This window comes from Myxine glutinosa, chromosome 1 (assembly GCF_964187855.1).
Source record: "Myxine glutinosa chromosome 1, kmMyxGlut1.1, whole genome shotgun sequence".
Classification (NCBI taxonomy): domain Eukaryota; kingdom Metazoa; phylum Chordata; class Myxini; order Myxiniformes; family Myxinidae; genus Myxine; species Myxine glutinosa.
Window position 1 is genome coordinate 92,433,627 of NC_136261.1, and position 23,497 is coordinate 92,457,123.

The window sequence follows — 23,497 nt, forward strand, 5'->3', positions numbered from 1 at the left end:
GTGATTCTGTCCTCGGATAAAATCACTCTAGAGTGAACGCATCCTCGGACTGGCACACTCGAGAGTGTAATTATCCTAGGACAGAATCACTCCCCCTGTCAGGATCAACACACTCCCTCCGGGATCAAACCACTCCCCTTTAGGATAAAGTCAATCCCCCAGAAAGAATGGAAAGATATATTTAGTTACTTTGAAAATATAACTCACAGGACGTTAGATATCGTTGCAATGATCAACAGAGCTTTTACTATGTATTTTAGTGTGTACCGTGTGAGCATGTGCATCATATTGTCAGATCTTAATATTCAATTGTTGAATACATGCACTATATTTGAGCCCATCATTATTTCAATACAACAAAAGAAGACATGAGTTAATTTATGATCATCATAGTTTTCAAATGATTCAATATTTACATTGTAGAATGCACGGGAAGGGTATTTAGGAGCATGAATATATTGTTAACGATTTTAGAATATCCTTTTTTGGTGAATTTAATTAAATTAAAAGGTTATTTGAAAACATTGTGTAAGAGATTAATTTAATTAAACAAGAAATATTAATTTAGCGGTGAGTAAAAAGTTTTGCTTTATAGTAGTTTTAAACATTGTTTAAACTATAGCTAGACGTACTTCAACTGAGATTGAATGTTTTTAAAATCACATGAGTACAAAGATTTTTGTAAAGACGTCCATCAATAGTCAGAAAACTAGGACCAACCTTGCTTTTCCTTGTTTCTTGTAGTCTTGCGCTTGTAGAACAACTCTGAGTTGATGACTGTAAAGTTTACCGCTGTCTGTCGAAAGTTTGACTTCTTTCCACGATCACCAATGCACATTGCAGGGTATTCATGAGTCGACAGGAACGTGCATATAGCGTCGAAAACCATAATTGAAGATCGAGTGAAATAAATATTAGCCGCTTCATACTTTTATAGAATTACAAATGAAAATACCCCCACCCCCCGTCCCTTCTCCAACAGTGACATACCTCCCCCACCCCCCCCCCGCCCCCTTGACAAGACCTCGATTGAGATACTAACTGTTAGAACAACACTCCAGGAAATCGCGTGCTCATGTTGTCTGAAAGCACTATAACTTCGCCAATGATCATGGTTTGTAAGATATGGTATAGTTTGTAAGACAAAAGATATAGGAAGCGTGCAATTCACGTTATCATTGACAATTAGTATGAAGTGATCGGCAAACTGTCTTCTCAAAACATCCTAATTAACTTGTAGCAAAAGTGGACCAGTCTACCTTGGATCATACTCAATCCAATTAAGGATTAAATCTCAGTGCATTAATGATGGTGTATGCATTGAAGATGAATATCATGTATTCATGATCTGGCCATTGTATAGTCAAAGTACAGTCAAGTCAAAGTTTATTCCATTAAAGCACTCACATTGATACATGGAAATAACTTAAATTCATCAATATTTTTGCGGATATGAGGATTGTGTTTTTTTATTGTGTTGTATTGTATAGTAAATTGTTGTGAAATATTGCTTTATTCTGGACCCTCCTTACTCCAGTTATGTATAAAGGTCAAAGGGCGTCCCATAATTAGGTCATAAACAATCACGTCAGCCAATCATAGATTTCCCCCTGGTTGATAGTTATATCTTTATTATGTGTATTAGGGTAAGGCCTTGTCTTCCATTAAGATGACACTCCATTGCACCAAGTGAAATAAGATGGATTCCCTTCATTCTTCATGCCCATTCCCAAAACCTCCATTTCCCCTTTCGTCATTGCCAAGCCTCGATTGCCAATTACATCCCCTCCAAAACCACCATTGAACATGTGCTCGGGTCAGGGAAGAAGGCCGTGCCTGCCCGTCGTCATCAAGGGCGGAGCCAGAGGGTCGCGCGACCAACCAGGGCCGAGGTGAGCACACCGATGGGCGTGTCCAAAAGGCCGGCGGCTTGATCGCCGGAGGCGCTATAAAAGGCGTGCGCGCAAGGTACTGCCGAAGGATATCCAGGGAAGTACAAAGCCTGCTATTCGTCGCCTTGCTCGCCAAAGTTGGACCAAAAAAAGGAGTTAACAGCAAGAAGCCTGGAGAAAGCACGCGACGGCCACGCAGCAACACAGCAGCTTCAACAACAGCAGCTTCAACAACAGCAGCTTGGGGCCTGGACGGCAGTTTTGAGCAATGCCGCGAAGGAACGGCGGCTGCGAAACGCACCGATCGTGCTGCAGGACCCGTTGGACCTTCCTCTCCCTCCAGCCATCCACCTCCTGCCTTTCCATCCTTCTTGTGTACGTGAGTTTGTTTTGTTTGTTCTGTCCTTGGGTTAATTAAGTTTGTATAAGCTAGCGTTGCACTGTGTCTCTAATATCTTCTGTATATTATTTTATTATCTTTCCTTCTTCCTTGGTTACTTTGAGCATGTAAATAATAGGAATAAATTTAGTAGTATTGCCAACTTTTTTTGTCTTCTTCTTCTTCTTCACATCCGTGTCGCTTTTGTCTTTTCTATATTGAATATCTGTGGCGCGATCCGGCCAACGTTCGGGAATCGGGTTAGTCGGGGTAACTGTTAGGGCCGCGGGGCCTCCGCTCGGCAAACCAACATCTTATCCGCGGTCCGTAACAATATAAATGGCTGCACAAGAAGGTTTGTAACCTCATTTAAAATGCATTCATTCGATTCAATAACAGTACAATGAGTATGATTTCTTTTGTGCACCCATGGGAACACTATATATGCTCTTGACAATATACTTAGTTCGATTCTTGGATTCTTATCGAAATGATTGAAACAATATTTATTTCCACAAATGTACAGTGCAAACATGTCAATGAAATACATATGAATGGAATGAGCACTGAAACATTGGGACGTTTACAGTACGGAAATGCAATAAATATTGTAGGTGTTGAGTTAAGTCATAGTCATTTAACATAGCTTAAATCTATTCGATTAAACTTTATTTTGTGAAATTTGTGAATATTATTATACTGAAGTGCGCGGTACTACGCGCGCGACTTGCTACCAAGGAGGAAGCGGACAACGCGGTAAGTTTAATGTTCTTTATTAAAAGAGGTCACTGTAGCACTGGCGCGCTCCGGGCTGCACGCCTGGTGTATATCCTGAGGCCACGCCTACCCCTCGCGTGGCCGCCGCCCACTTGGTGCACGGAATGCTGTCACCACGCCAGTGAGCTTCCGTGTCCGCCACACGCGCCCCCCCCAGAATTCCCGCGCACCTGGAGGGCCAGTTTGCGGGGCAAACGGATGACCCGGCCGAAGCGCCCTCTGGCGACCGGCGGCGTCCGGGGTGCAGGGATTCCAAGTGGAATACCCCCGGCTGTACCCGGGATGGGTGCCAGACCGGGGGGTGGCATGCCTGCGGTGCTGGGCGGTGCCGGGGGTCCGCCCGCAGGGGGGCGGCTCTGACGCGGGGGCCGGGCCACCGGCGGTGGGTGGTCCACCTCGAGTTGAGGCGGTCTATGGAGACCCGGTCAGGAGTGCCGCCGATGTCCAGGGTGAAATGTTTCACCCCGGTCTCCAGCACGCGGAAAGGCCCGTCGTACGGGGGCCGCAGTGGTGTCCGGTGGGCGTCGTGCCGGACGAAGACGTACTCCGCGGTGCGAAGCTTCGGGGCGACGTGTGTAGGAGGGTGCCCGTGGTGCGCCGTCGGCACCGGGGCAAACCTCCGGGCAGTCTCCTGCAGCGCAGAAGGCTCCTGCGCCGCGGACCATGGTGCCCTGGGGTCGGGGAGGAACTCGCCCGGCACCCGCAACGGTTGCCCAAAAACCAACTCCGCCGCGGAGGCACGCAGGTCGTCCTTGGGCGCCGTCCGGAGGCCCAGCAGGACCCAGGGGAGCCTGTCGACTCAGCCGCCATCGCGGAGGGTGACCCGGAGCGCGGCCTTCAAGGAGCGGTGGAAGCGCTCGCACAGGCCATTGGCCTGGGGGTGGTAGGCCGTGGTTCGGTGCAGCTGGACCCCGAGCCCCCGCACGACCGCCCCCCAGAGCTCCGAGGTGAACTGGGGGCCGCGTTCAGACGAGATGTCCGAGGGGGCGCCGAACCGGGCGACGCAGGTGGCGATGAATGCCTGTGCGACGTCCGCCGCCGTCGTCGTCGCCAAAGGCACAGCCTCCGGCCACCGGGTGGTGCGGTCCACCATGGTGAGGACATGGGTGAAACCCCGCGAGGGGGGCAGAGGTCCCACCAGGTCCACGTGAACGTGGTCGAACCGACGTTCCGGCACCGTAAACGGGGTCAAGGGGGCCTGGGTGTGTCGGTGCACCTTTGCGCGCTGGCACGCGAGGCACTTCCTGGTCCAGCCACGGACGGCCTTCCGGAGGCCATGCCAGACAAACTTGTCGGTGACCAACCTCTGGGAGGCCCTCATGCCCGGGTGGGACAGGCCGTGGATGGCGTCAAAAACCAGGCGCTGCCAGCCTGCAGGCACGATGGGGCGAGGCCACCCGAGGGAGACGTCGCAAACGAGGCCGTGCCCGCGCCGTCGAAGGGCACCTCAGTGACGCGGAGGCCCGTGACTGCGGTCCGCAGGGCCTGGACCCCGGGGTCTGCGGCCTGGTCCGCCGCCATCCGGGCATAGTCGATGCCAAGGTGGACTGCGTGGACGATGGCCCGGGAAAGGCAATCGGCCACCGGGTTGTCCTTTCCCGCAACGTGCCGGATGTCCGTCGTGTACTTGGACATGGCCGCGAGGTGACGCTGTTGCCGGGCCGACCATGGCTCGGCGACCTTGCCCATCGCGAAAACCAGCGGCTTGTGGTCGACGAAGGCCGTGAACGCACGGCCCTCGAGCAGATCGCGGAAGTGCCTGACCGCTAGGTGAAGCCCAAGAAACTCGCGGTCGAAGGTGCTGTAACGGCGTTCGGGCGGGCGAAGCTGCCGGCTGAAGAATGCCAGCGGTTGCCAGGCACCACGCACCCATTGCTCATACACCGCGCCCACCGCGTAGTCCGAGGCGTCTGAGGTGAGGGCGATCGGTGCATCGAGCGCCGGGTGCGCGAGCATGGTGGCGTTGGCCAAGGCGAGCTTCACGCCCGAGAACGCCGCGTCCATCTGCTCGGTCCACGTAACGTCACCTTTGCCCGGCTTCCCTCGAAGGGCCTCATGTAAGGGGCGCAGGAGCTGGGCGATGCGGGGCAGGAACCGATGGTAAAAGTTTACCATGCCCAGGAACTCCTGGAGCCTCTTGATCGTGCGGGGGCGCGGAAACCCCTTCACCGCCTCCACCTTGGCCGGTAGGGGGACGGCCCCATGCCTGGTGACGCGGTGCCCCAAAAAGTCGATGCTGGTGACGCCAAGCCGGCACTTGGCGGGGTTCACGATCAGGCCGTGCTGGCCCAGACGTTCGAAGAGCGTGCGGAGGTGATGAAGGTGCTCTTCGCGGGACGCGCTGGCGACGAGGATATCGTCCAGGTAGACGTACAAAAAATCCAAGCCGCGCAAGACGCTGTCCATTAGGTGCTGGAATGCCTGAGCCGCATTTTTCAAACCGAAGGGCATCCGAAGAAATTCGAAAAGCCCGAACGGCGTGATGACAGCCGTCTTCGGGATGTCCTCCGGCCTGACAGGAACCTGATGGTAGCCGCGCACGAGGTCCACCTTTGAAAAGAAGGACATCCCCGCCAACCGGGCGGAGAAGTCCTGTATGTGGGGGACGGGGTAGCGGTCGGGGGTGGTGGCGTTGTTGAGGCGCCGGTAGTCCCTGCACGGTCGCCATCCCCCGCCGGGCTTGGGCACGATGTGGAGCGGCGACGCCCACGCGCTCTCGGAGCGCTGCACGATGCCGAGCCGCTCCAGCATAGCGAATTCCGCTTTCGCTACCGCGAGCTTCGTCGGCTCGAGGCGGCGTGCCCGGGCGTAGACCGGTGGCCCGGCGGTGGGGATGTGGTGTTCCACCCCATGCTTGACGGTCCCCGCAGAGAAGGTGGGCCTCGTGAGGGCCGGGAAACCCGTGAGGAGGCGGGCGAATTCGTCCGCTGCCGGAAGCGTACAGATGAACCTGGTCGGAACGGAACCGCTCAGCAAGCCGCTCTGCGAGCCGCTCGATGAGCCGCTCTGCGAGCCGCTCGATGAGCCGCTCTGCGAGCCGCTCGATGAGCCGCTCTGTGAGCTGTTCAACGAGCCGGGCAGCGCGCACGCGAGCGAGCTGAACGTCTCAGCCTGGACAAGCCTTCTGCGCTTTACATCGACCAGTAATCCATTAGCACATAAGAAGTCCGCGCCGAGCAGTGCCATGGGCACGTCGGCCGTAACGAACGACCAACGGAAAACCTGCCCTCCGAACCGCAGAGAGAGACAGCGTTTTCCGTACGTGCGTATAGACGTACCATTGGCCGCGAGCAGCGCAGGACCTCGGCCCACGGTTTGCTTGTCGGACGTACCGGCAGGAACGACACTCACCTGCGCACCCGTGTCGCACAGGTAACGGCGCCCGGACAAGGTGTCCGTTATGTACAGAAGGCTGTTGGAATTGCTGACGCTCACAGTTGCCACCGAGCGTCGGCTCGCCCGTTTCCCGACCTGCCGAATGAGCACGGCGGGCGACACTGCCGAGCCTCGTGGCCGAACTTGGCGTGGAAGAAACACCAGGTGGGCAGCTGCGGCGTCGGAGGCCGCGGTTTTCTTCGCGGCGGCGGCGGTGGTGGTGGGCGGGGCGTGGCGGCGGACACGAGGTGCGGTGCATCAGGGAAAGCCTCGGGAGCCTCGGGAGCGGCGACCGCGCCAAGACTCGCCTGCGTGTCCAAAGCCTCGTAGTATTTGTCGGCCTCGGCAGCGAGCGCACGGGGTTCCGTTAACGCGGAACCGGCCAAAGCGAGGCGGACTCGTGCTGGCAGCTGGCGTCGAAATAACGCCCGGAATAGAGCGTTCGGGGTTTCGTCGCCCATGAGTGCCAGCATATGATCCATACGGACCGACGGTCGTGTGTCCCCGATCTCGGGGAGGTCCAAGAGGCGATCGGCCCATGCGTCCACCGTAAGGCCGAACGTGGCGAGGAGGAGACGCTTGACCGCCTCGTACTTGCCTTCGGCAGGTGGATCCCTTAGGACTGATACGACGTGGGTGGCCATGCCGGGCCCGAGGGCGGAGACCACGTGGCAGTACATGGTCTCGTCCACTGTGATGCCTCAAAGTCGGAACTGGGCTTCTGCCTGGAGGAACCAAACTTCGGCTTGTGACTCCCAGAATTCGGGGAGCTTGATGGAGACCGCGTTGGTTGCCATTGTTGCGGCGGTTTCGGGTGGTCAGCGACGGCTGACTCGAATGTCGGAGGTCACCAATGAAGTGCGTGGTACTACGCGCGCGACCTGCTATCAAGGAGGAAGCGGACAACGCGTTAAGTTTAATGTTCTTTATTAAAAGAGGTCACTGTAGCACTGGCGCGCTCCGGGCTGCGCACCCGGTGTATATCCTGAGGCCATGCCTACCCCTCGGCGTGGCCGCCGCCCACTTGGTGCGCGGAATGATGTCACCACGCCAGTGAGCTTCCGTGTCCGCCACAATACTTTACATTTATATAGCGCCTATATCCTGTTCTCGGAACTGCTCAGAAGCGCTTGTTTCCTGGTTATCAGTACATGAACACACCTTTGCCAATATACAAACATTTGAGGAACATTTTAAAACCCGTACGGTATTTAATATTTCTTAAAAGTGCAGTAAAGTTAAAGACCGTAACTTAAAAGGTCCCTTTGTAAGGTCCCTTTGTGCTGTCTTTCCCTCGTGGTCCCCCTGTGCTGTCTTTCCCTCGTGGTCCCCCTGTGCTGTCTTTCCCTCGCGGTCCCCCTGTGCTGTCTTTCCCTCGCGGTCCCCCTGTGCTGTCTTTCCCTCGCGGTCCCCCTGTGCTGTCTTTCCCTCGTGGTCCCCCTGTGCTGTCTTTCCCTCGCGGTCCCCCTGTGCTGTCTTTCCCTCGCGGTTGTCAGCTCTTTCATGAGCCTCGATTCAGTATTAAAAAAAAAAGACTATGTTGAAATGAAAATATCCTTTTAATATAAAACATCGTAAATGTATTGTTACGGTTTTTAGAACCTTCACTTTGTAAAATAATAAGCCTTGTAAAGAATTCCCTGCAAATATCCCCATCTCCCAAAGGTCAAAGGTCGCACCCTAGCTCGGCCATATTGCAACACGTCGGACACCATCGGACCTTCTTCAGTTATTTCATTAGTATGTGTTTCAGGTAAGGCTCTGTTTCCAATAGTTTGACTCTGCGCTGCATTAATCAAATAACCTTGGCCCCTTGTTCAAATCCCCTTCATTTTGCGGCGAAGCCTCCCTCCAAATGGTATTGCGCGTCTCTGCCAGCCGCAGCGCTGGCTCCAAACGCCATTAACCACGCGGTCAAGCTGGACAAAAAGGGGAGGAGTTGTCGGAGCGAGGCGTGGTCCCATCAACGTGTCACGAATGGAGGAGCCGGTGAACCCTCGCGACCAATCAGGGCCGAGGCGTGTTCACCGGTAGGCGGACCTAAAAAGCATGCGGCTTGATACGCGAGAGCGTGATAAAAGCGCTCCCGTGGGACTACTTCAAGAAAAGAGACCAGAGCAGAGAGGGAGAGACGGTGAGAGAGTTGGTCCGCTACCGCGACTATACTAACCGCACTGCCTGCCGGGTTTCGCCATGAACCAAAGCGTGGACCGGAGTGGAGCGTGAACCTGGAGCCGGACCTCAACGCCTGAACCATCTGCCCGGACCTTCCACCCCTGCCATCTGCCTGGACCTTCTCCTCCTTCCTGCTATTCCCCTTTCGTGTAAGTCTGTCTGTATTGTCCTGGGTGTGATATTTAAGACTGTGTAAGCTTGCCCTGTGTCCTTTTGCTCTTCTTCTTGTATATGCCCTTCTTCGTTTCCTCTTTTAGTAGAATAGTAATAAACCATATTTGTTCTTTCCTTACCTTTTGGTTTCCTCTCATCCGATAGTCTTTGTCTTTTCCCCATTGAGTACCTGTGGCACGATTAGAGCCGCTCAGAATCGGGTTAGTCTTATTGCTGACGGCTCGAATCGCGGATTGCTAAACCGCTCGGCAATTTCCATCTGTCCGTGGTTCGAGCGGAAATTATCTCCCTGCTTTGCGGAGAGATTGGTAAGCAGGTATTTGGGAGTCCATCTTGACCAATCACCCTGGCCAATCTCGACCGCAAAGGAGCGTATAATTTCCAGGGCTGGGGGATCGGCCAGTGTAAAAGACAAGGGGATTAACCCCCCATTGGAAAGGGGAGCGCCGACCCCCGGATCCGCAACAGTATTGTAATGATTACTGCGAATGCTCTAATATCAAAATATATAGTTATTTGAATGTTAAATTTATACTTTTCTTCATTTGATTTACCCAGTTTAATACAGGGATGCGAAAAACATTGTGTTTTTATTGTTCGGGAGAGACGTTTACAAAGGACATCATTCTGCCCTGTTTATCAATTCATTTATCATTTTATGTTCATAATCATTAACTTTGTCATGGTTGCATGTGATTACCATGCAATAAATACTGTTTAAATCACAAAATATATAGGGGGAGTGTTATAATCCTGGGGAGTCATTTGATCCTGCAAGGGGGATTGTTAAAATCCTAGGGGGAGTGATTTCATCCTAGGATAAAACGACTCGAGTGAATTTTTCCGAGGAAAATATCACTCTAGAGTGGTTTTATCCTGGGGAGTGATTCTATCCTCCTACACCGTCTCTGATTGTGAGTTGAGCCTGGTGATGGCTTAGCGGTTAGGGTGCCGGCTTGGGATCCTAGGATCCTGGGTTTGAATCCCGGTCGATCGCTGAATTAACGCCAGGGGGGTTGACTCGGCCTGTCATCCTTCCGAGGTCGGCAAATTGAGTACCAGCTTGCTGGGATGAATGATCCCGGTGTGCACCCCGATTTAGAATAGGTACGCCGTATCCCTGCGCATCGTAAGAGGCGACTAAGGGTTGGCGTCAGGAAGGGCATCCAGCCATAAAAAAAAACATTTTCTCAAACAGGGAACCATGATTGTCATGGCGCCCGCAAGGCTAACTTGCTAAAGGCTAAAGGATAACACGGCTAAAAAAAAATGGCCTTGAAACGATCATTCATTCATTCTTTCATTCATTCATCTCTGCTCTGGTTGTCAAACTGGTCTTCTTCAGCTGGTCTATTAATGTAGCTCCTCTACTTGCCATCACCCACTGTTGATGTCTTGAATAGACTTCAGCATAGTAGATGGACTCCTCCTCCATGCTCCAAGGTTCAATTTCTTGAGTTTAGTTTTTGAGATGGGTAGCACCTCCATAGCCTATTGGCTTGGTGCAAATCTCTATTCAATTGTGAGTTGGTCTTTCTGCCCACTAGAGGAGGTGCAGCTTTCATTCTTTGGGGTGAGCTCAGTGCCACCGCACAGATTAGCACCACACCGTGGTATGTGTCCAATAATTTGTTTTCTTTTCCTTTATTTCCAACACACATTTCGTTTGTCGCAGGCTCTTACCTTCCCCCAACCCTTCCCCCACCCTCCTTCGGCCTATCAAAAGCAGTTTCTCACATCAGCAATCCCTGACCTGGCGAGTCAACATTATGTTTGTCGATAGATTCTCTGCATAACGTTCCTCTGAGGCTGCACTCAGCATGCAATCAACCGCAAGGCCTTGTTTGGGTTCGCAGATGTCCAAGCCTGTAGTATTTGTCAGCGGTGTTTTTCCTTGCCCTTTTCAGTTTTTCCTTCCCAGCCCGGTCCTCCTCATTCCTCCGGGGACAGAAACAGTCTTGGAGCGTCGACTTGGAGAGTGATGGGTGGGGCGGTGGGGGGGGGGGGGTGTGGGGGGGGGGAGTTTGTGGACGTTGGGCTTTGTCTCTGCTCCTTGGTTATCCTCTCTCTCCATCTCAAATTACCAGCCACGTTGTCCTGGAATCTCCCATAAACGCTCAGGGATCCACACGGTTCTCCAGAGGCATGAACCTCTTTGGAGTGTGTCGACTCGGGGAGGTAGCGGGTGGAAGCCGTGATTACAAGTGAGATGGTGTGACGAGGAGATTATGTGCCAGCTTCTTTGATGTACGAGACGTGCTTGTATGTGTGCGTCAGGGTGAATCCATGTCCTTCCTCATTAATGTTTTTTTTTGTTGTTGTTTTTTTTGTACCATTTGAGCTTTGTCATCAAGCTTTCAACATAACTTTATTTCAGTTACGTTGGTGAAAGACAACTTAATAATTTGGTACAAAGGTCAAATGTCAGTCAAAATCGTAAATTTTCATCCAATTGACCTGAAATTTTAAGGATTTGCATATTGGGTCACTGCATTGGTTCGCCAATGAAAAGCTGGAAGCCGATTGTTGTTTTTTATTATAGTTGTTTTTTTTGGAACAAAATGTCAAGGTCGCATAAAGTCATCAATATTCATCCGATTGACTTGAATTTTGAATAGGATTTTCATATCAGCGAACTGAATTCAACCACCAACTATTTTTGACGTCAAAAGCATGCGCTGCTGAATGCCATTCTACTTTATTTTATTTTATAATTATTGTTTTTTTAATACAAAGTCGAGGCTCGTGTAAGTGCTATCAAACAAAACATAATAAAGGGAGCGGGGGGAGAGAGAGGGAAGCACACAAGCACAATAACTGAAGAGAACAGGGACATCGGTTGATCTGTGGAGGGGGAGGGGTGGGCTGGGGGGGGGGGGGGGAGGAGGAGGGGGAGTGGGGATAAAACGGAAGAAAAACAAACTGTCATGACTTGGACTTTCAAGAAAGAAGTCAGAAATTGAAAAACGGTGGATTTGGGGTGTATTAACAAGGGTAGATAAGATCAAGGATTTGGTTGGGGGGAGACCAGAGATTGTGGTGGACAGATGCTTTAAAGACCTGGAGGGTGGAGAGGGTTTGAAGAGAGTGTGGGAGTTTGTTCCAGAGTTGGGAGAAAAGAGTAATGAAAGAGTGAAGGTGAGGAGAGAGAGAGAGTCTTGATTTTGGCAGTTTCACCAGAAGAAGGATGCTGGCAGATCTTGTGCATCCTGAAGGTATATTTGGGGGACAGAGCACATACAGAGCAGGGGGAGCTAGGACGGAGAGGAGTCAGTCGAAGACAGGAAGACCTCCAACATGGCTGCAGTGAGGGAGTGAGAGGCCCTCAGAATCGGCTTCAATGTGGGAGATACCAATAATTCCAAAAGCTTTGGTTTCTACAGATTGAAGCTGAGCTATGTGTGAGGCAGGAGCACCAGCCCAGAGGGGAGAGCAGTACTCCATCAAGCTGTGGATGAAAGCTTTGTATGTGGTGAGAAGCTCAGTCGTGCTGAGAAAAAAAACCTCGCATGACAGAGGATGCCCAGTCGGCAACTGCCTTTGGAGGCCAGCTTGGAAATGTGTTTTTTTTGTTTGTTTGTTTGTTTTTGAATTGAGGTTCATGTAAGAGCTAACACATTCAACATGAAAACATGCACAGACACATAAAACATACAATGAAGGGAGCGGGAGAGAAGAGGGGGAGACAAAGGGAAGCACACAAGCACAACCACAGAAGAGAACGGGGACCCCGGTAGATCTGTGGAAGGGAGAGCGCTGGGGCAGGAGGGAGGAAGTGTACACGGTATAAAGCAAATGAACACGACTAGGAATTTTTGGAAATAAGTTAGGGATTGAAAGAGGTGGATTTGGGGTATGTTAACGTTGGTAGAATAGAACAAGGTTTTGAGTGGGGGAATATAAGAGATGGTGGTGAACAGCTGTTTTAAAGACCTGGAGGGAAGAATGGGATTGAAGAGAGTGTGGGAGTTTGCTGACTTTGGCAGTTTCACCAACAGAGGGTTGCTGGCAGATCTTGTGCATCCTGCATGAATATTAGGGGGACAAAGCACAGACAGAGCAGGGGGAGCAAGGCTGGAGAGGAGTCAGTAGAAGACAGAAAGACCACCAACCTGCCTGTGGTGAGTGAGCGATAGGCCCTCAGAAGCCGAGCTCGGTGTGATGCACGAGCACCAGACCAGAGGAGAGAGCAGTATTCCATTGAGCTGCAGATGAAAGCTTTGTATGTGGTGAGGAGCTTAGACGTGCCCGGAAAGGGCTTCACACAACTAAGGATGCCCAGATGGCGACTGGCTTTGGAGGCCAGCTTTCAAATGCCATCTTTCCTTTTCCCAGGAAAGATCATGGCAGACAGTGAGACCCAAAAGGTTGAGTTACAGAACTTCTTTGAGAGGATTGTTGAGAAAGTGGCTGGGATGGTTGTCCAGATGGTCCTTTCGGAGAGACATCGTGAGTGTGAGATTTTTCAGGATTGAAAGACGTGTTCCACTTGTTTGACCAGTGTGTGATTTTATCCAGGTCTGCAGGGAGTGCAGAGGCTACTGCCTGCCGATCTGAGGGTTGAGATGTGGAGCGGCAGAGAGTGGAGTCATCAGCAACGTGATGGAGAGGATTTTTCAGAGAGTCAGAGTTCATTAATGAATACCAAAAAAGCACAGGGCCTTGAGGAACTCCAGCCTGGACAGGAAGGGGAGATGAGAATTCCATTCAGGGCCACATGTTGACTGCGACCGAAGAGGAAGTCCGCAAGCCATGCGTGGGTGTTTCCTTGGATAACATAGGAGGAGCGTTTGGTGAGCAGGGCGGGGTGGCAGACCGTATCGAAGGCACGAGATATGTTAAAGGAGATGTCTCTGATTTCCTGTTTAGCATTGAGGACCTCCATCGATTGTTAAGACAGCAGAAGCAGAATGTCCAGTGAAGAGTGGCCTGGTCTGAATACAAAATGATGATCAGAGATCAAGCCACTGGAGAAGAGGAAATATTTAATATCAGAAACGATGATGGATTCCACGACCTTGCTGATGATTGGAAGTAGGCTGATTGGTCAGTCGTTGCAGGAATATGTTTTTGCACCTTTTTGTGGAAAGCGGTAATGTTGTCTGATTTCCAAGCAGATGGCAGATGACATGGAGCAAAAGAGAGGGTGAAGAGAACAGAGAGAGGGTGTGATGGCTCAGCAGAGCAGGATTTTGGGACCCGTGGGATAATGCCCTCTGGTTCAGTTGTGGAATTAGAGTCGAGGTTTGAAAGAAACTTCTCCACATTGTCGGGAGGGAAGGACACAGAATCCAGGAGCAGCTGGGTACAACTGGTTGAGGTGGTTATAGAGAGAGGTTGGTTTGGGACACAATATATTTCGGCAAACATAGAGTTGGGGCTTTCATCTTTTTCATGTGCAGTGGCAGGTGTGCAGCCGTTTGAGGCAATAGAGGGGATGGATGGAAGGGGAACAAACACCACAAATACATTTGGCCTGAAGCCACCAGGACTTGGATGAGGGAGACAGGATTGAGAGTTCAGTCTTGAGAGTCGAGATATATTATTTCCTGGCTCTCCCGAGGATAGACACACACTTGGTCCGAGCTTTGTTAAAGGAAATTTTGAGAATTTGTTAACGCCAGTAAATTCCAGAATTTTTTTGGATGAATTTTACAATCTTTATTTCATTTAAATTGAATTAAATACTTAAACACTGTTGAACACAAATTGCCTTCTTGTTACTTCCACTAACCTCCAGTTTAGCACTACCTGGACTTGTTGAAAAGGGTGGTGAATAAGGGTGATGTCGAAGACTGCTTCAATGGTGCTTAACATCCGGAATTTTTCTTTTTGTCAATGTTTAACTTCATTATTATATTTAAATTGAAGTACACATTCCATGATGTAACATGTTCTATGAACTCTCAAGATGGTTCTCAATCTCATTTCCCCTCAAAAGACTGACGCTGATTTGTACACAGGTGATGTCTATCCTGTAAATGTGGAAGGCAGACAACACAGCAAGGATTCCTCTGTCACAGAAGATTCAAAATATGCTTCTGCAAAGGAAGGTTCAGATGTTATTCACATGACAAACGGAAGTGCTTCCTGTTTTCCAAATGGTGAGTGGAAACGTAACAAATTAACATCCAATCTTTTGTGTTGAGAAAATATATAATTTTCGGAAATGTGTTAAATGTATTGCATTTTGATTTTTTCAAAAAAAATAAATCTTATGAGTGTTCTTTGTTTCTGTAGAACAATTCAAAACGAATATGGGACAAAGAAGGTCCAGTCACTGCTTGACAGTGAAGAAGAATCCTTTTTTGAAGAAACAATCACGGGATCAAGACTTGCTTTCCATAAAATACAAGGGCATGTCTGGGCCTCGCAGCACCAAGATTAATATGAAATTAAACAAAAACAAAAAGGTTCAAGAAAGGCGAATACGTTATCAGTGTAATGTGTGCAGAATGGATTTTGCTTCGAGTGAAATCAAAATACACATGAGGATCCACACTGGAAAAAACCCCCACAAGTGCTCTGTCTGTGATAAAGGTTTCTTGACAAAATGCAATTCGAAATTACATATGAAGATCCATACAGGAGAGTGTCCAAACAAATGCTCGATATGTGATAAAGGTTTCTCTCGAAAAGGTGCTTTGAAATTACATATGAGGATCCATACAGGAGACCGTCCTTACAAATGCTCGTCATGTGAGAAAGATTTCTCTCATAAAGGCAATTTGAAATTGCATATGAGGATCCATACAGGAGAGCAACCTTACAAGTGCTCGATATGTGAGAAAAATTTCTCTCATAAAGGCAATTTGAAATTGCACATGAGGGTCCATACAGGAGAGCGACCTTACAAATGCTCGATATGTGATAAAGGTTTCTCTCGTGGTGGCAATTTGAAAATACATATGAGGATCCATTCAGGAGAGCATCCTCACAAATGTTGGATTTGTGATAAAAGTTTCTCTCATAGCAGCGATTTGAAATCACATATGAGGATCCATACAGGAGAGCATCCTTACAAATGCTCGATATGTGATAAAGGTTTCTCTCAAAACAGGAAATTGAAATTACATATGAGGATCCACACAGGAGAGCGTCCTCACAAATGCTCGATATGTGACAAAGGTTTCTCTCAAAACAGCGATTTGAAATCACATTTGAGGATCCATACAGGAGAGCGACCTTACATATGCTCGATATGTGATAAAGGTTTCTCTCATAGCGGCAGTTTGAAATCGCACTTGAGGATCCACACAGGGGAGCGTCCTTACAAATGCTCGATATGTGATAAAGGTTTCTCTCAAAAAAGCCATTTGAAATCACATATGAGGATCCATACAGGAGAGCGTCCTCACAAATGCTCGTTATGTGATAACGGTTTCTCTGAAAACATCAGTTTGAAAAGGCATATGAGGACCCACACAGGACAGTGACCTCACAAATGGTCGATATATGATGAAGGTTTCTCTCAAAAAGTCCATTTGAAAACACATATGAAGATCCATACAAGAGAGCTGAAATCTGAAATACGTCAATATGAATAATGAGGTTAAGAGGATTTCGAAATTGAAGAAACCTGAAATTGTACCAGTGATAGTCAGAGCAACAGGGAATCCAGATGATCAAGAAAACCCAAACTGAGTCCTTAAAAAGCATTCTGGAGAATATATTGACAAAGAAGCTGCAGGTCAAGGCTGTCAGTTGTTCACTGAGTATTCTAAAAGGAGCGTTTGGAACAAAACAATGAGAATTAAGTTTCTGATCCGAAAAAGAAGGTGGAGATTTTGAGTTCTGGGAGAACTTCCTCCCACCTCCTAGTACTCGCCTATGGAAATAACAACCGAAGAGAGCATCCTTACAAATGTTATATTTGTGACAAGGATTTCATTTCTAAACGGATCTTGAACTTCCACAGTGCAACCCATGCTGGAGTAAGTGATCCGCAGCAGTTGGCAAGTTATTCAGTGAACCAGTAAGGAGAAAGCTAGAGTGAAAGCGTACAGGTTTGGGCATGTACCTTGAAAACACAACTTCTCAGAGTACCATCTTTAACCCTTGACAACCAGCCGGCACCCCGGGAGCCCCTTGATGAAAGCCGTAAGGTTGGCTGTCACCAGAATGTCCACAACAATGACTGCAAACTGGTGTCAGAAGGCAAGAAAAATTTCAAAATGCTAAGCCCATCCGCATCCTCAAACTAAGTTTAAAGAAAATGACAGCTTTAAAAAAAAATGTAAAATTTATTAATCTCGTTCTCCATATCTATTTATTATAATAGAGAAAACGTATATGGTTCACTATGTATGTATGTACAGACTTGGCATTTAATATGGAATATTTTTTTTGTGGGGGTGAACTTACTTTTCAAGATGTCTTAGAACCAAAAGTTCATTGGAATTATGTTGAAATTATTCCAGATTTTCTTAATGTGACCTCTAAAAGAAACAAAAACCACATTTGACATTTCGAAGCAAATAAATTGATCCTTGAAAGTGATGTAAACTGATATCGAACTCAATTCATGGACAGTACTGTGTTAAACTTCTGTACATTTTCCAGAAGTATCTCTTTATTTTGCACATTAGCCAATTTTTTTTTTAACAAAAACAAAAGTTAAATTACGACTGGGATTACGGACAGTAAAATTACAGTTCAGTACTTCGTGTAACCCCCACGAGCATTCAGGAGAGCACGTACACGTTGAGGCATGCTGTTCACGAGATTTGCCAAGGTTTGGACAGGAATCGCTTGCCATGCAGTGACAATAGCCTGCTGCAATTCACGCACAGAGGGAGGCTGCTGGTCCAAGTGGTCGATTGACGTGTTAATTCTGCCCACAAGTTCTCCATTGGATTCATATCCGGGGACATGGCAGGCCACTCCATATGCTCTACACCACGGTCAGCAAGAAAGTGTTGGATCATGCGAGCATGATGAGGCCGTGCATTGTCATCTTGGAAGACAAAGTTTCCTCGAAAGGCAGCACGAGCAAATGGAAGCAATGTTTCTTCCAGAATGACACTGTACTTGAACTGGTTCAGGTTTCCATTCAGAACAACCAGGTCAGCTTTGCCCCCTGCATGAAAAGCAGCCCAAACGGTCACCCCACCACCTCCAGCTTGGACTCTTGGCACTATACAATCTTTGTTGTAGGCTTCATGCACTTGTCTGCGCACTCGGACGCGGCCAACTTGACGATAGACCAGAAATGTAGACTCGTCACTGAAGATCACGTGATTCCAGTGTCGTGGCTGCCATTGACGGTGCTCTCTGGCCCACTGCAATCGGCGCTGGCGGTGTTGTCTGGTCAAGCGTGGCTTTCTCAGGGGATGCCTGGCACGATAGCCTGCTTGAACCAGTCGTTGGTTGACTAGCCTTCTGGATACAGGCACATTTGTCAGTTGCTGCCACTCAGCCCTAAGCCGATTAGCTGACTTGGTACGGCCATTGCGGACTAATCGGTGCAGCTGGCGATCATCCCTCCTTGTGGTTCTGCGGGGACATCCTGGCCTCGGTATTAGAGTAGGGACACCCCTCTGAGCATTTCGTTTCAGGATCTTTGACACCTGACCTTGAGTGATGCCATACTGCCGAGCAATAGCACGCTGTTTCATGCCGTAATTTCGTACCACTCCATGACAAACAGCATTGTCGAGTTGACGGACCATCTCCAGAGGAAGCGGCAATAACTTTTGGAGATGTGCTGCAGTTGTTTTCCACTAATACAGAACGCAACAACCCTTGTATACCCGACTGTGAAGCCAATCATCAAATGCACCTGTCCGTACATTTTGCCACGCCACCTGTGATATAATCCTGTTGTTGACTTCTTGCTGCGACAGACAATCAGTGACATGGTTCTTTTAACAAATAAATCACCAAAGTGTAAAAGAAACTCCCCAGATTGATGTACTGAGTTAAGAAAGTAAACCCAAGTCAAGAAAAAAAAATTCCATATTAAATGCCAAGTCTGTATGTATGCATGTATGTTTTGTTACGGATTCGGCCCTTCCGTGGTGGTGGCTTTCATCCACTTGTAACATTGCTGGTTATGTATTATTATTCTTATCGGGGTTGGAAGGAAACTGCGATTATTGTTGTTTAAAGGAAATGGTTATTGTGATTAAAAGGTTAAAAGCGCTCATGGTAAAAATGTAACAGGAAATCGGATCGTGCACCGGAAGACGTGAAGCGAATAAGAAGAGGTCGTGAGGAAAAGGTCGGGAAAAAGGCGTGTCGAAGCTCCGTACCTAGCGTGGTCGAGTGTACATCGCAAGTGAACTTTGAGTCCTTGAAAGGAATATTGTGCGATAGGTGTTATCGCCGGAATATTGAGGAAACTGCATAATCAGGTATCGGCATTGAGGTTCCGGAGAATCCTTGCCTCGAGGCTCCGGCTCGAGTGAGAGCCGTCTACCATTCTGCCCCACACGCTGCGTCCACCGAAAAAGGTTTTGGTACGCGGCAACTTTTCTCATCCTCCGGCCGTCTGCCAGGGATGCGTGTGTGTGAAAGCGGCGTTTGAAGGTTACACGGCGGTTCGCTGATTGAACGGCGAACGTGTACGTCGGCGCGCGTTTTTAGGGATTTTCCATTCCACCGCAAGTTTGCTGGGTGTTGGACCACGTGACTTCTGTGCCGCTTCGACCGCCTACGCCTCGATTGATCTGGATCGGACATTGTTCCAACGATCGCTGGAGCTAATCAACTTCGCTTTGGAGAGTTATAGAGACATTGAGGCGTGCCGTGAGTTTGAGATAAGTACTAGATAAGATGGTACCATCTTAAGAGATTTTGATTGTCTGGATTTGCTATCGTTATTGGTGATGTTATTCCTGTGTGACTTTAATATATTATTGGTTTGTTTATAACCATTGGTGTGGTTTCCTCATTGATTTCGACACGGAATAATATATATTTTTCTGCCGGGGCTCCTCCCGGGGTTCGGAGGCATACCGAGACCAGGAGGTCGGGGAGGAGCACGTAACAGTTTATATGCGACGAAAACGTCTTCTTATTCTTCAAATAAAATTACCACCCTCTTAATTAACCCTCTTAATTGCATTAAAATTGCTGAAACCCCTCAGACCTTTGATGACCCTTTAATTCCCCCAAGACCCTTCAGACCCTAAAGACCCCAAAGACCCAAAATACCCTTCAAGGGCCTGAGGCTCAAAAAGACCCTGAATACCCAAAGACCTTGAATACCCGAAGCCCCAAAAGACCCCGTAGCCCCAAAAGACCACGAAGCCCCAAAAATACCCGGAAGACCCAAAAAGACCTAAAGACTAAGAAGAACCAAAATAACCTTAAGACCCAAAAGCCCCTGAAGACCCCGAAGACCCAAAATACCCTTAAAGGCCCAGAGGATCCAAAAGACCCTGAAGACACAAATGGCCCTGAAGACCCAAAACACCATGAAACCCAAAATACACCGAAATGGTCAAAGATGCCTACCCCTCCGAAACGACGTGTGGTGAGGCGCGCGGAGCTCGCCGAATCACGCTAGTTCTCATAAATAGAGAATTGTCGAAAAATTGATGCCAAAAACTCAAATGGTAACAGAACTTAATCTCTCAATGTGATCTTTGATTTCATCGTGCTTTCAGGGCCTTCCTCAAGTTGTCATTTTGCAATTATTGTCTCTGTCCTTGCCATCTATCCAGTCAAGTTCCATTTGAGTTTTTTGATTGTGATGAGTGTTTAGGAATTTTGTTTTCTTTCTGATTTTGTTGTTTTTCTTGTCCCTTTTTGGTTATGCTCAGATGGCATCTTTCCATGGAAGTTTGAACATTAATTTTTACTCGATCTTTGCTGTGGTCCATGTTTCATTGCCATGTGTGATATGGGGAGAACACCCTTGTTGTAAAATTGTTTAACAGAAGAAGACTCCTGCCTATGTTTTTCATGAAACTTGAATTTGTGAAGGGTTTCTCAATAAAGAGAGGTCCTCAAAGCACAAATGCACTGCCTGTGTTATTGTGAATATGTAATGGCGCATTATGATCATTTATCAGTCAGTGCAGAGTTTGGAGTTGTCCATATCTCTGTAAGTGATCCTGACAAACCAAGAGTTGTTCACCAAACCAGTTGAAAACGTTGCATAGCATTTACTATCTTGACATGACTGCACTTCATGCCATCACTGATTGCTGCCAAGCAGCTCGGTTACACAGGTCCCAATATGGAAGGCCACACAGCTGGTTGCTACCACATGTTTCTCAACATCAATGGTAATGCATTGTTTATGGAGGAAATCCTTTGAACACAGACGTCCAAAGAAGAGAGGAGGGGAACAAACCCCTTCCCCATCCCCTCCCCAAAAGCTTGAGATTCAAGTCGATGTGGCCACTGACCAGACCAAGCAGTAAGAATTATTCCAAAAAAAAAAATTCCAAAAAGAGATTCTTGCAACTACAGACCAATCAGTCTGCTCCCAATCATCAGCAAGGTCATGGAATCCATCATCACTTCTGACATTAAATCCTTCCTCTTCTCCAATGGTTTGATCTCTGATCATCAATTTGTTTTCAGACCAGGCCACTGTTCTCTGGACATGCTGCATCTGCTGTCTCAATGGATGGAGGTCCTCAATGCCAAACAGGAAATCAGAGCCGTCTCCCTTGACATATCTCTTGTCTTCGATACGGTCTGGTATCCCGCCCTGCTCACCAAACTCTCCTCTGGTGGTATCCATGGAAATCTCCATGCATGGCTCACGGATTTTGTCCTGTCATATTAAACGTGGGGATTGTCGAAGATTAACCACTTCAAAATAGGTTCAAAAGTACAATCTATTCGTAACACAGTGACAGCATCCAATAATAATAAAATAATATCGTGCGCATGAGACGAAATAACAGTTCGCCGAGCAAAGCATGAAGCAATTTATTCTGCCTCCTGCTTGTGGAACCCGATTTAAATACTCTCTACTTCAAAGGCTGATGTGATGAAGAGACACAGCTGCATGGCCTTGTCGGGGCTGTGGTCTTGATGATGAGGAATGAAACACAGAAGGGACATTCAAGTCTCGACAGCAAGAAGATTAATGTACTAGAGAAAACATTTGAGATGCTAAAGCACATTTTACTTGAGATCTGTAACATACTGTGATGTCATATCCTTTTTCCAAGCTCCGCCACCGGTTGGCCAATCCTTAATTACAAACTTTCCCTGTTTATGTTCCAATTCATAAGGAATTAAAAATTTTACTCCCTTTTCTTGTAAGTATCCTTGAATACAAAAATTATAATTTTCCTGAAGTAGTTTTCTTGTCATTTTAATATAAAAAATTATTCATTATCTTCAATTGGGTCAGTATACATTTTTACCGTGCCTATAACGCCATGGCAACATAAAAATAACGGTTTGGGGATATTATTCTCATTCATTTCTGCATGTATTGCAATAGGATTACTCAAAATAGAACCATGTTTCCCAATACGCATAAACTGTTCTGATTTAAAATAACCATGATAATCTAATTTATTAGTTAACCACTCCTCATCCTCCTCTATTTCTGTTTCTGAATTAACGAAAGAAACAATCCTTTTTACCATATGTGCCATCTCAAAAATAAAAAAAGAGTATTTATAGGCCGAGAAAAATATATTTCCGGGTTCTGGTCAGCGCGTGCATCGATTTTGGCCCTGCGCGTCAACAATTTTTTTTTTTCACATTTGGTATCGACGTTCGCGCACGGTTCTCCCCTACAACACTGCGTTTAGTTTGTCCAAATCCAACCAGCCGTTCGAAAGATATGAGTAGTGTTGTGTGCCGTGACATCATGAATCCAATAGGGAAGTTGCATGTGACGTCATCGTCTTAGTCACGTGACCGTTTGGGTGGCAAAACATTGCTTCTGCCACCATTCGTAATGGCGACAATTTGAAACTTGTCTCACATATAAATTGCCCCCTACACGATGGTAAAGAGTTGTGCTGTCGGGTGTACAGCCCGATTTCATAAGGGATCGGGCTTGTCATTCTACCGTTTTCCGGATGACACAACGCTAAAACCGATTCATAGCTGCCTTGACTGCAGCTCGCAGGTGAGAATATGGCTCATGAGGTAGTTACCTTCGCTCGCGAAGCGAAAAGCAGGATTAGGCATTTGGTTACGTACATGTGGAGTGCGTATGGCGTACGTGTGGCGTACTTGTGTACGTGTGGAGTGTGTGTGGTGTACGTGTGGAGTGTGTGTGGTGTACGTGTGGAGTGTGTGTGGTGTACGTGTGGCGTACGTGTTGAGTGTGTGTGGCATACGTGTGGAGTGTGTGTGGCGTACGTGTGGCATACTTGTGGCGTACTTGTGGAGTGTGTGTGGCATACCTGTGGCGTACGTGTGCACTGTGGAGTGTGTGTGGTGTACTTGTAGGTCCACACGGGTCCACAGGCAGATGACACAGCGTACAGCTCTATCGGCTGGATATTGTCATTTATTGAAACGAAGACGTTCTTTGTCGGGTTCGTGTGAAGCAACCAGAAGGCCCAGAGAGCTCCGGGTGGTCTCGTTAGTTAGGCCTGGATCCTATCTCGTTTGTCATGACGTTGTCAGTGTCTGTCATAATCTGGTGGACTTGTAGAAGAGATCGTGGGAGACCATCGGCCTGTTAGACCACTTGCGCATGCGCAGTGTTGACGCGATGGACGCATTGGAATGTTTAACGGTACGGCGAGGCGATCTCGAGATCGAAATGGCAGTCTATAATATGCTTGAAGAA

At 48.1% G+C, this 23,497-nt stretch overlaps 1 protein-coding gene across 1 annotated transcript in view; it reads left to right on the plus strand.

The window, feature by feature from the left end:
* The window catches only part of LOC144890858 (uncharacterized), a 253,517-nt gene that overhangs the window by 174,016 nt on the left and 56,004 nt on the right, over nucleotides 1–23,497 (plus strand). The window contains exon 2 of the mRNA XM_078772765.1: nucleotides 15,343–16,152. Coding sequence (XP_078628891.1) covers nucleotides 15,343–16,152 — 810 coding nt within the window. The remainder of the gene's footprint in view (nucleotides 1–15,342; nucleotides 16,153–23,497) is intronic.